This window comes from Mytilus edulis, chromosome 3 (genome assembly GCF_963676685.1).
Source record: "Mytilus edulis chromosome 3, xbMytEdul2.2, whole genome shotgun sequence".
In the NCBI taxonomy this organism is placed as follows: domain Eukaryota; kingdom Metazoa; phylum Mollusca; class Bivalvia; order Mytilida; family Mytilidae; genus Mytilus; species Mytilus edulis.
The window spans coordinates 26,506,346-26,520,225 of NC_092346.1; the positions used below are offsets into that span (position 1 = coordinate 26,506,346).

A 13,880-nucleotide genomic window follows, 5' to 3' on the forward strand; every position below is an offset into this window, starting at 1 on the left:
TCCATTTAATCTATGAATGTCAAAGTTTACCAGAACCTGTGTGAATTTACGTAATGACGGACAAATTTGCAAACAAGTGTAAATACGTGAACTGATTTTGATCAATCACATCTATCTATTCCATAAATTACGTTCACAATAAACATGATAAATATTTGAGACCTCTGAAAAACAAGAAAAAAGATGTTTAGACGAATTTGACCTTAACAGAAGCTGAAAATGACCATTTGACACCTGAGGGTATACACAGGTATCAGGTCCGTTCGCGCCCAATATAGTTTCGCACCCTACACGTTCGCACCTCACATTTTCGCCCCCCACGTCCGTTCGCACCCTACATGTTCGCGCCCAATTTTTAATAAAATTTAAGTTAATTGTTAGAAATTATTCATATGAATATAACAAATAATTGTATTCTTTTTGAATAAAATTTGAGAATTTATTGAATACTAGTAGATTTTTTTTTTTTATCAATCTGATGATTTATTATTAAATGTTGATTATGTATGATTATTGCTAATTGGTATTTATAAACAGCCTAACTTAGTGTTATTGTTTACTGTTGTTTATAAATCATGATTGTTGTTTTAAATTGCTTTGATGTAAATACTAATAAAATAAATATTAATTATAGCAATACACTTACCATGCATACCAGTTGTTCAACATGTTGTCAGATTCGCACTTAATTGACTAGAAACAGTGAAAAACAAATTATTTCAATACACTAACCAAAACACGATTAAGAATTATTCAACACACAAATGAAATAGTTGTTGTCAGAATAATATAATCTGACTTAAAAACAAGGACTTTTTTTTATAAACTTGTCATGACACAAAAAAACTTGTCAGTATCTCGAATTATTTAGAAACAATGGCATATATATTTATACCAATACACCTCCAAAAAATTGGTAAAATTGGGTGCGAACGTGTGGGGTGCGAACGAACTTTTCGCAAAATTTGGGTGCGAACATGTGGGGTGCGAAAGTGAATGGGGGCGAATGTGGAAAGGTGCGAACGTGATTGGGCGCGAACAGACCCGGATTCGTATACACATGTGGGGGCAATATTCCTCTGACATTTGTTCCTACCCTCAAAGTCATATCAAGCTATGCTTAAAATGTGTATTTTTTTATTTCCGAAATCACAGGATGTGTTACACCATATATTATAATAATTTCTGTTATATTGATGCCATAGCGGGTTGAGCAGAAAAAAAACGACTGGATGTCCTAGAGGGAAAAATTCCACAACAGTTTATTAAACAGTTAAAAGTTTATATAGGACATTGACACATTGGGAACTATCTCCAACACTCAATGGGGTTCTCTTTTAACTGACCTTTTTATGTAAGTTTGCTAAAGAGTTGTCAATTTTACAAGATCATGTATTCAAGAGCAAACTTGCAAGACGCTTTGAGTGGTTTTACTGTCAAGCCTGACAATAATTGTAAACTTCCGGTTTATAAGTGGGTGTGTTGGAATGCTACATGTCTATTTTGATTTGTAAAACAAATATGTAAATGAATGATTCTGTCTATAACATTAAAAAGATCTTTAATTAAATTTGATAACAATTTATTATCAATTCAGATGTGACTGTCATCTTTGAATTAACAAAATATATTTTATAAATATTTGAGTGTAAAGTCGAGCGCGCTAAATCTGTGAAAAAGCACATGATTTGAAAGAAATGTCAACAGAGAGCAGACGTCAATTGTAAGGTAGTTTATACTTAAAACCTGAACTAGCATTGTTTGTTTAGTTTATCATACTAAACCCACAGTAGACATTTATATTTTGTAGACTGTCATAGATTGCAGCATCCGTTTTGCACCTCCTCAGAAGGAAAAAGGGGAAAAGGGGTGTCTCAAAAATTATAGGATTTTGTTTGGATATTATAAATTAGATTCGTTTAATTATTTAAATTTTTGATAATTCTGTAACAGTGGCTGTTTTTTATGACACATTCACATTGAAAATACGCAGCTTTATACCATTAAACATCCTTTTGACAACATTTTCTATGTGGATTTGGCAGTTGTGACTTGTCTGAGATTACTCTGACATCCAATGGCTGTTTTGCAATACAAGCTGAGCTTTCCCACGGCCCCAGCTTGTCTGGCAAAACAGCCATTGGACATCAGAATAATCTCTGACTAGATTACTGGTTATCTGCCAATACAAGGCAGTGTACTTAAGACCTGTTCTTTTTATTATATTCATAAATGATTTACCAGATGTTGTGGAGTCTATAGTAAAAATTTTCGCAGACGATACCAAAATTTATGCACCTACTTCTAAATCTGATGTCTTACAAAATGATCTATACGCACTCTACAATTGGTCCAAGTTATCGGATATGAAATTTAATGTGAACAAATGTAAACAAATCGACTATGGAAGAAATAATCCTTAAAATGTTTATATCATGAACAATATTGATATCACGAAAGATGAACAAGAAAAGGATCTTGGAATTATTTTTCAAAATGATCTTAAATTTTCACAACATACATGTATATCAAGTAAAATAAATAAAGCCAATATTATACTTCAGCTGATTAACCGAACCTTTAACTTTAAAGATCAATATACATGCATTTTTAAGACTATACGTTGTGTTGGTACGACCGCACTTGGAATATGGATACACAATATGGTATCCGCATTTAAAGAAAGATATTATTGCTGTAGAAAAAGTGTAGATGAGAGCAACTAAATTAATTCCTAATATATATATACGACATTTAAACTATGAAGACAGATTAAAAGTACTTAAACTACCTTTTCTTACTCACAGAAGGCGAAGAGGTGATATGATACAAGCTTTTAAAATATTAAAAGGAATCGAAGATATATCTTATGAAAGATTTTTTACTGTCATCAGTACAAATACCCGTGGGCATAATTGGAAATAAGCAAAACCTAGCTAGATGTAACACTTCTTTTCGATTAAGACATTTCTCACAATGTATTATTAATGATTGGAATTTAACCTACCAGTTGAAGTTATTTCATAAAAAACTGTGGAAGCTTTTAAAATTAGTATAGACCGTCATTGGGAGTCATGTATCAGTTAAGAAATTGATAAGGACACAAATAGTTTTCTATATAACTTTTTAATTGTGTGAAATATTGCACCAAATCATGCAGGATTGATGATTGTATCAGTTTTGAAAGTGTACCAAAATATAGTGGTCTAAAAAGGATAGGATCCTTCCATATGAGCCCCACAACAATCTTACAGGTATCTTACACCTTGTCCCTATTTTAGAAATCTGTTCTGCTTGAACTTTTTACGACAAACAACAATCACTTTCATTGTGGCATCAGATATTTTCTATTATGACATCAAAATAATACAGGAACTTTTGTGATTAAATTGAGAATGGAAATGGGGAATGTGTCTAAGAGACAACAACCCAACCATACATTTGTAGTCTGGCATAGAGCAGACAACAGCCAATGCAAAGGCCAATAAGTCTTCAATGTAGCGAGAAACTCTCGCATCCTGAGGTGTCCTTCAACTGGACCCTAAACAAATATGTATACTAGTTCAGTGATAATGGACGTCATACTAAACTCAGAATTATACACATAAAAGAAACATTTAACTAAAATTAAAAATCATACAAGACTAAAAAAGGCCAGAGGCTCCTGACTTTGGACAGGCACATAATTGCGGCGGGGGTAAACATGTTTTTTTTAGATGTCCAGGAATGGCCGTCAAATAGCAATAATGTGTAATTGGACAGGCTTGGACACCCTCATAGACCATAGACCTTTTCATACTTTGAGAATATGTGACACTAGAACTATTGACACCATATAATAATCACTTTTCTTTTGTGATTATTTTCTTATTATTATAAGTATTCTGACGCCAAAATTTTACCAGAAGTGTACATGTAGGCACATGATGCATTCATCAGCTGAGCCAGTTGAACAAATTTTGGTCCGCCTTTTTATACAGAAAACAATTTCCGATGTTATTTATAACTAACTTGTACATACTGTCAAAATTGATTATAATTTACAAAATGTACTCTTTTTAGACCAAAACCTCTGTGATGGAATCTGATAAGGAGATTTTAGTGGAATATCACCAAAAATATGCTGCAGCCAAAAAGAGAACATGTATACTTGTGACTGCTATAGTAACAGCTATTGTTCTGATAGTTACAGCAGTTTGTACGTTAGGAGTATACTTTGGTGTGTATTATAGTCCAGAAAATGACAAGGCAGCAACCAAACCTAAAAGTTTAATGGGTCAATCTTGTTCTGACCCATGCATGTAAGTATATAAATACATTAATTGTACATGTACTTTAGGTAATGTGAAATATTAAGTTAGTGATTTTATAATTACAAAAATGTACCTTTACTGGAGAAGGAAGATATGAGAAATAGAATTACCTCCCTTAACTAACTTTTGAATATACACATCTACACCTAATATGAATATTGTAGTGGACAAGCTAATCATTATGGGGTTTTGCTGCCGTTGTTTAGTATGTAAAAATATGTATAAAACATTGGGACAAGTATTATGGTACTACTTGTACATGTACATGTATGTTTTGTGCTACAAATGATTTACTATTTCCCACTAGACAATGAAAAATTGCACATAGGAAATAACATCAACCATGCATAGTTTGATATACAAATAACTTTTATTCTTTCAGATTAAACCTGGTGGAAAGTATTCCTGATAATCTAACCTTCGTCAAAGGAGCACCACTCCATTCCTCCACCTATGAAGGGATAATGAGTTTAATGGCTAATGCCAAAGAGACCATAGAGATAGCTTCTTATTATTGGACACTAAATGGGCAAGATTTACCCTTCCATGATAACTCCTCTTGGGAGGTATGATTAATTTTTAATGTCATTATTTTAATTATTATGCATTAACATGATTGAAGAAGGATACATGTACAATGTATATGCAAAACAAGTTATTTATAAGTGCGATTTTCATATGTCATAACCAACCAAAATTAGAGATTAATCATTGCAATTTCATAAAAAGCTGCATAAAGTCATTCTGAAATATATGTATCAGATATAAAAATAAAAGCCGTTATCATTGCAATACTCAGCCAGTACTGGCTAGTAACATTATTTCTTAATTTACCGTAAAGATACTAATAATTTTACAGCTTAAAAAAACATTTGTATGATTGGGAATTGCTTCACTTTTTTATTTTTTATACTGAAATTAACACATACCTATTTTTGGTAAAGAGAGTAACAGGGAGCATCAAGTTCTGGAGTAGCTTGGAATCTTGATGAGTTTGTAACAAGCAGGATGAATTTTCTAAAAATTAGTCCGTTCCTATAGCTTTATTTAGAATCATTTCATAACAGCATGGGCAACCGCCATACTTTTGTTGGTTTTTAATGTGCGTATTGTTATGCGTTTACTTTACTACATTGCTTAGAGGTATAGGGGGAGGGTTGAGATCTCACAAACATGTTTAACCCCGCCGCATTTTTGCGCCTGTCCCAAGTCAGGAGCCTCTGGCATTTGTTAGTCTTGTATTATTTTAATTTTAGTTTCTTGTGTACAATTTGGAAATTAGTATGGCGTTCATTATCACTGGACTAGTATATATTTGTTTAGGGGCCAGCTGAAGGACGCCTCCGGGTGCGGGAATTTCTCGCTACATTGAAGACCTGTTGGTGACCCTCTGCTGTTGTTTTTTATTTGGTCGGGTTGTTGTCTCTTTGACACATTCCCCATTTCCATTCTCAATTTTACATAATGCTGAATCATTTGCCTTTCACTTGTTTGTCATCGGCTATTAATAACAGTGATTTTACACTTACTCAGTCTTTCAGAGGCCTTCCAATGGGGATTTAAATAGAATAAAAGAGTAAAGTACATGCAGGTGCACGAGAAGAAAAAAAGAAAATTTAAGTATTCAACATTTCAATCAACATACAAGGTTTAGTCCTCTGCTATAGTTATTCATATTATTTGAATTAGGTGTTTATAACCTTTGACGACCCCACATTCAAATGTCTTTAACTCTACAATATGACAAGTGGGTATTACAGACCAATGTTCACCTAATCTGACCCAGTCAATTGATAAACTGAGCGCGCCAAGAAATGTCTTGACCAATCTGTTATGAAAATGATTCTATATTTATTTGCAGGGAGAATCAATCCTTGAAACTCTGATATCATCTGGAAGAGACAAAAAGATAAAAATCAAGATTGTTCAAAATAAACCCAAGGGAAAAAACAACAACACAGAAGCATTAGCTAAATATGGTTAGTTGTTAATGCAGGTGTAGTCTGTAAATTTTCAAAATCAAAAGTTTCACTGCTAAAAGCGAGTTCTAATGTAAATTTCATTTATTCTTCTGTATTGTTATAGTTTCAGGATCTAAACCTTCAGGATCTCAACATCACTATCTTCTGAAATTTGGAAACTTTCATGTGAACATGCTTTACAATGTAATGAGTTTCACATCCATCAGTCATTAAATTCCTGTTTACATGTTTAACTCACCTTCTCACAAAATTTGTTTTATTTTGTTGTTCAACTCATTTACATAACTTATTCCATTACTTTTAACAGCTGGTGCAGAAGTAAGAACATTGGATTTTGACAAGCTGTTGGGTAATGGAATTATTCATACAAAGATGTGGTTGATAGACAGAAAACATTTCTATGTGGGCAGTGCCAACTTAGATTGGCGATCTTATACACAGGTAGGATAAAATATTTCTATGTAGGCAGTACTAGTGCCAGCAGAGACTGGCAATCTTATACACAGGTAGGATAAAATATCTAATTTTAGAAATACCTACTTATAATCTCATTTAACATAAAATTATTTGTTTGCATTTCAGATCAATCTTACGGTCACTATTCTTTAAATGCTCAATTTTTTTCTAACAACAACTGATAATTAAGGAATAAACTATCGTAAATAATTTATCACTATTTTAGGCTCTATGAATGGAAGGAAACATCTCTATTGACTTGATATAAGAGCTATTTCCATTTGCCATTGTGTTGGATGACAAAGTACTAAAATTCCTTCATACATGTACATAGACATTTTTAAATTTTTATTCGAAACAACATGCTATATTTAACTTTTAACTATGATCTAGTAAGGATATTCCATCCGACCTTCTTGTACTACATGTTTAAAAAAAGTTGACTTTAGTCTAGTTACTCAACCAGTTTGCTCCTTTTTAACATGGGCCCAAGGGATATAACTGCAACACAAATTGTGCATCATATTGATTTTTTGTTTAAGCAAAATAATGGTGAGTTTGAAAGGTTAAATGCACATGCATAGCTTTTGTTCAACTGGCTTATATATCACAACATTTCCATTATATATAGCTTACTTAAGTTTTTGTGGCACATATCTCAGCAGCATTGGCATTTGCTCATTTTGTTCTTGGATAATAGGGTTTTCAATATAAAAGGCTATTCTTTTAAAATGGAGTTGGGATAAAAGGAAGGGAAATTTTATTTCTGTATGTTGGCTGTAGGTTGAGTCTAGGCCTACCCCCACAATCATTTAAATGGAATAGCTTTGAACTACATGTATTATAATGTTAATTGTTTGATTGTTTGGTTGGAAAACCTAATTTCATGGCAAAAATGTATTATTTCCCAATCTGCCCTAATTTATCATACCTACCCTAAGTCCCTTACCGTTTTTATACAACCGCAATAAAACATTTGGGATTGTATAATAGTATGATGTCGTCGTCGTCCGAAGACACATTTAGTTTCCGAACAATAACTTTAGTTTACTTGTATGGATCTCTTTGAATTTGTTTTGTGTCAGAAACCTATATTATGTCAAAAATTTGATCACATTCCAAATTCAGACAGTATCAAGCTTAAATATTGTGTCCACATTTGCTCAACTGTCCAGGGTTTAACCTCTGGGGTCGTATCAGGCTGTGCTCAGCAAAGCATTTTATTGTTTTTGCCACACATATTTAATTAATTTTCCTCTTTAGTTCTTTCAGTATTTATTTGAAAAATAATTTATGTTTCTGACCCTTTGGAATTCCTCTCCAACCATTTATCCAACAAAATCTTCCATCAGATAGAAATCTTATCTTTTTATCAATTAATTAGCAGTAGTTCCCTAAATGTTGTTTGAATAGTTAAAGTTGCCAGTTTATATGCACATCAATTTTGTTTTTCTTTATGTTTAGTTATTTCTTATTCCCCTTTCTAACAGACATAACATAGTAATACATAGTTATTCCTCTTTCTTACATAAATGACAATTCCCCATTTCTATCATACCTGACATAGTTATTCCCCTTTTGTACATTTATGATATTATTGTTCCTATTTCTTTTAAACATTTGTTTAAATAATATTCCTATTTTATTTGCAGGTGAAAGAGCTAGGAGCAGTTATTTATAATTGTCCATGTATGGCAAAAGACATGGGTAAATTATTTGATGTGTACTGGTACCTAGGTGTACCAGGAACTACTGTTCCTTCTTCTTGGCCTTCATCATACAGTACAGATATAAACAGCAACACATCCATGCAGATTCAGTATAATGGCACTGCTGCAACAACATACCTGTCAGTAAGTGATGATAATTTAAAAAAAAAAATCCTCTTCAGATGAAAAAGTAATTTGTTCAAACAATGATATTGTTTCCTCACACTATTTTAAGCTGCCGGCCGATGATTTGTCAAATCCAAGAAAAGAATTTAAAATATTGCTCACTTATCCCAATTTCAGCCCGAACAATCTGAAGAGCAGGAATTTACTGGATATCTAGTTTTTTTGGCAATACTGCATTAAAATGGATAACAGGATTTTTCAAAAATACTTCTCAGTAAAATATATGCCAATTCGTGAAAAGCAATTAAACCTTCTGTCATGAATACATTCTTTAATTTGCTAATATAATGTATAGATTTTATTATATTTTCTACAATTTATGTTATAATACATATGATTTGTTATCATGATTATGACAACATATAAAATAAATCTTTAATTCATTATTTTAAAGTTTCATACTGATTTTCATTTCAGAGTTCCCCTCCACCATTTTGTCCTAATGGTAGGACAGTAGACATTGATGCTATAGTAGATGTCATACGTAAGGCAGATAAATTTGTATATATAGCTGTAATGGATTACTTTCCAACTACACAATTCTCTAGACCTAGAAAGTAAGTTTTATTCTCATTTTAAATCAAGATCTAATTTTTGTTATAAAATTTTATTTTTTTAAGGATGTTTTACCATGTTTTATATTTTATTTATTCAAAAGAAATTTATTTATATATGACCCCATAAGCTGCTTCAAAATCTGTGAGACGCCCACTTTCTGATACATTGTATTTTGAAAATGTTTAGAGTCATTCCAAACAGAATTCCAAATATCATTATAATGCTAAAATAGGTGACAGTTTCGTTGAAAATGACAAAACTTCCTTTGTTGTTCATTGGATAAGTTATTTTACACCAAAATATTTCATACTCTAAGTCATTTGATATGATTCCATTTTTGAATATCATCAAAAACCAAACTGGCAACAATGGGATACTGAAGGTTCATTACCACATTTATATATCCGGGTAATCAATTTCTGTGTTTATTTGTGCAATTTCTATTACAATATCACCTGGTTTGACTTGCTCGAGAGTGAAGCTTTATCTAATGACACTTACAAACATGAAGGAGCCAGTTCAATGAAATTATAAGATGGCATCCTTAAAAAAAACTATGTGGTTTTTAATTTCACTTGAATCATTTACTTTAAAAATTTCAGAGGTGCAGAAATTCATGAAATCATCTCCAAACTATTTATTTTGATAGATACTGGCCAGTAATAGATGATGCCTTACGTAGAGCTGCTTTTGATAGGAGGATATCAGTCAAGTTGTTGATAAGTTATTGGAATAATACGTGGGCAGAAATGCCTTTGTATCTTAAGTCACTGAATGTACTGAAATATTCTGATTATGGAGTCCATACTAACATAGAAGTGGTGAGTCCTGTTTAAAATTTAGAGCTATCTCAGAAATAAAATGTATGAGGGGTTGTAAGGCAGTTTGTGTTTCAGTACCTGTCACCCAGACAATGGTAATTGAGAATTATAGTGTGGAAAGCTGCTCTTGTACACTTCAGTCATGAAATATTAATATAAAGTCCCTACCAACACCAATATAATTTTTTTTCAAGATGACAACAAATGCTAGAATTACTTCTTTTCACATTTTTTATGCAGATTGACACCTGATCTTGCAGGGCGGTAGCGTAATGGAGGCAAATGAGGCAAATGCCTCACTTTTGAAACGACGACCAAACTTTAGAAGTGTCATTTTTTTTTAAATATGTATTTTACGTTATCAATATGCGAGTTTCGAGTTTCAAATTATCTACCGTCACACTACATACAGTGTGTCTAATCGGCAGCAGCAATTGCAGCTTTTACCATAGCAGTGACAGTAAAAAAATAAGTGTTCCTAATACAAATCAAAATAAAAAAATTGAAACAAATCTTAATGTCGTTACAACACTGGTTGAAGACGGATTCTTTAAAGAGAAAAAAAGATGAAAAAGGTAACTCATGAGTATAAACACCCCCTATAAGTATGCAGCTGGCTTATTCACTTTCCTTGGGTTTTTTTTTAAATCGATAACGCTATAGTTTATACCAATGTTGAAATATCAACTCACTGAACAACAAATGCTAATCGATAAAATAATTCATTGACCACAAATATAATAATTATTTATAATTAATTTAAACAAAATCACGAAGCGTCTTTTCTATGGAAGTCTTTAATGTATAAGGCAATTCATGATTTTTATTTAAGAATTGAATGCTTGTTTTTGTAAATTCATTGGGTAGTAAAAGCGTTGACCGAAGTACATTTTGTATGAAGCGGGGAAGCGCTTCATTCTAAAAATGTGTGCACGGTCAACGCTTTTACAACCCTATGAAGTTACAAAAAGAAGCATTCAATACTTATAATTACATTTTTTTTATAGCTATGATCAAGAAAAAACGAATTTTATATTGTTTTTATTTAATTCACCTGTGCACTTTATTGTGCGGTAGGTCGTGGGTTCGAACCCCGGTCAGGTCAAACCAGTGACTTAAAAATTTGTAGAATAAATCCGTCCAGGTAGGTTGACATGTCTTCCAGCGGAATGTTTACAGATAACTTGTGATCACTTCTGACATTAGAACGTCAAAAATCCGGTTAAGTAACAATGTTGGTCTAGCCTTCTCTGTACCTATTCTTATGGTTAATGATTATGTATAATAAATATATCCTAATTGAAATAACATGTTCTCGTTTTCTAGAAGCTTATAACTTGCTGTTAGACATAAATATATATATATACATAAGAACGTGTGTTGAAGGTTTTCAATAGTACAGGTCACAGGAGAATCGAAAGTTTTTGTTGACCAACAGAGATTAACGTTATATTGAAACTTGTTTTGTTACTTACTAGGCTAGCTAATAGAAAAAAAACGCATTTCTGTTATATCTTTTTGTTTTTGTTTTTCATTATAAATAGTAATGCTGAAATAAGCTTCTCCCGTTTCAGTCACCCGAACCCCCCTAAAAAAAAGGCTCAAAATTTTTTTTTCAGCGATTTGCCTCACTTTAAATGGACATGCACTACGGCCTTGTCTTGACCTCATTTTCATGTTTGAATTAACAAGAAAAGTTTATATTAGTGCAACACTTGTTAGTCTGACTGTAATTAAATATTTTACACTTTTCAAGAGGATTTTCGAAGGAAAAATAGGTAATTGATTTTGTTTTACTCTAATTTATGGTCCAGTGTTCAAAACAAAATAAGTTTGCAAAAATAAACATTCAAAAGTCATATAAAAGTCTTGGAACCTGTACAGATTTCAGTTTTGACTTTCTCCATTTATTTATTTACAGAGAATGTTTGTTGTACCAGCTTTCACAGAGAGTCAGAGGAAAATACCATTTGCCAGAGTAAATCATAATAAATATATGGTAACAGATAAAACAGCTTATATTGGTAAGATATCATTTTTATACCGTCAATAATTTTAAAATCAGCTCTATCTTATCACATTGGACTATGCAGTGAGTTGCAGTAGCTCATTTTGTTTACATATTGATAATTAAAGTATTTAAGAGTTATATTTTATATAGGTATTCATGTTGTTAAAAGGTTGCATGTAAAATAAGGAGATGTGGTATGATTGCCAATGAGGCAACTATCAAACACAATCTTAACTGAAGCAGATTTAAGTATACATGTATATACTTATTCTACAACCTACAAAAATGAACAAAACCCACTTAGTCTGACAGCTATAAAAGGCCTCAGCATGACAGAATCTGATACAATTCAAACAAAAAACTCAACTGCCTAATTTATGACAATTCATGAAAAAGAAAAAAATAGAGCAGATAGCAACTTGTGAAAACCACCGGCTCCTGGCTTAGGACAGGCATATATAGAAAATGTGATGGGTTAAGAAAATATTGAGCACTCAACCATCCTCTTATCTTTATTACAAATATATATGTTCATGTACAATTTCGAAGCTGTAACAAGGAAATAAGAAAACTTATAACAACAAAAACCACTGATATTTTCTCATTTCAGGAACATCTAACTGGTCAGGAGATTACTTTATTGACACAGGAGGTATAGGACTGATTGTGAATCAGAATGTGACAGCAGAGCCCGGAAATGTACGCAAACAATTAGAGGATATATTTTACAGAGACTGGGATTCACAATACTCCACTAATATTGATCATTTTAACTTTACTACAAAAGGACATACGGAATTATAATTACTAATGCAGCAGTAAATTTATTGTATAAAAAGCTGGTGCATGTTACCAATGGTGCTAATAATACTCATTCTGAATTCAATATCTTGAGCAGTGATTTCCATGGAGTGCTAAGTTTGACTTTTTTCTTATTTTGTTAAAATATTTATTAAAGATAGAAACTGCTGATACAATGTATTTTCATGATTTTACATAAATATTACATATATGGTACTACAGGGTTATTGCATGAATATTGTCCCGAGTAGAATTTTATATTGCACGAGCTTGCAAGTGCTATATATGTTCAACGAGGGTCAATATTCCCCAATATTTATGCAATAACCCTTTTATTGTATAGCAATATACTATTTGAAAGTAAAAATTGGTTTAAATTAAGATTTGTCGTTGATGACGTCATGAATTTTGAAGATTTATTGCACTAGTATAATATTAGAATTTATTGCATGCTAAATTTTGGTTACTTTCTGTTGGAAATATTGTATTGCTGTGCAATATTTGCTTATGAATTCTCCACACTAAATGCATTCCATCATTGTCAACATTAAGATTTCTATCAAGGAGTAGGTTTGATAACTCCCAAATATCGGCCCTATTTCTAGCTAAATTTTAAATTAGGATTGTTTAGCCTTTATCACAAGGAATCATAACTAAAACAGTTACATTGTACCAATTATGAACATATGCTATGAATGGTGCATATATTTATTTAGTAACTCTGAATTTTCAAGCATACAAAATTGACCCTTACTAAAATGCACATTATGTATTAACAAAATGAAATTAAACAACTGAATGAATAGATTTCAATAAAGACATGATAGTCACTTACTTATTACAGAACACCATTGTAAATGTGTAGATCAAACTCATTTGCAGTGATAATTTGACTTAGACAATTAATATTTATACACATGTTTTATTTTCTAAAAAGTCTAAATCTTTTTAAGGATGAAAAACTACGTCTAAATGATATAATGACTTTTAACTACTTGTTTGACTTGAAATTATAATTGACCTGTAAATTTGAAAACAGACAG

General features: G+C 31.9%; 2 protein-coding genes across 5 annotated transcripts in view; one reads left to right on the forward strand and one right to left on the reverse strand.

Moving 5' to 3' along the window:
- The window catches only part of LOC139516114 (titin homolog), a 22,376-nt gene extending 20,906 nt beyond the window's left edge, over window positions 1-1,470 (reverse strand). Inside the window, exon 1 of the mRNA XM_071305970.1 lies at window positions 1,347-1,470. The gene's annotated coding sequence lies outside the window, so the exon portion shown is untranslated. The remainder of the gene's footprint in view (window positions 1-1,346) is intronic.
- The window catches only part of LOC139516113 (5'-3' exonuclease PLD3-like), a 16,191-nt gene extending 3,186 nt beyond the window's left edge, over window positions 1-13,005 (forward strand). For 2 of the 4 annotated variants that reach the window (XM_071305965.1, XM_071305967.1), the window contains 9 exons: window positions 4,063-4,301; window positions 4,696-4,879; window positions 6,175-6,292; window positions 6,603-6,736; window positions 8,404-8,604; window positions 9,064-9,203; window positions 9,854-10,025; window positions 11,947-12,049; window positions 12,647-13,005. In XM_071305965.1, coding sequence (XP_071162066.1) covers window positions 4,063-4,301; window positions 4,696-4,879; window positions 6,175-6,292; window positions 6,603-6,736; window positions 8,404-8,604; window positions 9,064-9,203; window positions 9,854-10,025; window positions 11,947-12,049; window positions 12,647-12,840 — 1,485 coding nt within the window. In that variant the 3' untranslated portion in view covers window positions 12,841-13,005. Of the gene's footprint in view, window positions 1-1,604; window positions 1,729-4,062; window positions 4,302-4,695; window positions 4,880-6,174; window positions 6,293-6,602; window positions 6,737-8,403; window positions 8,605-9,063; window positions 9,204-9,853; window positions 10,026-11,946; window positions 12,050-12,646 lie in introns of those variants that run through there. The other 2 variants (XM_071305966.1, XM_071305968.1) reach the window with 2 other exon arrangements.
- Window positions 13,006-13,880: the final 875 nt, after the last annotated feature.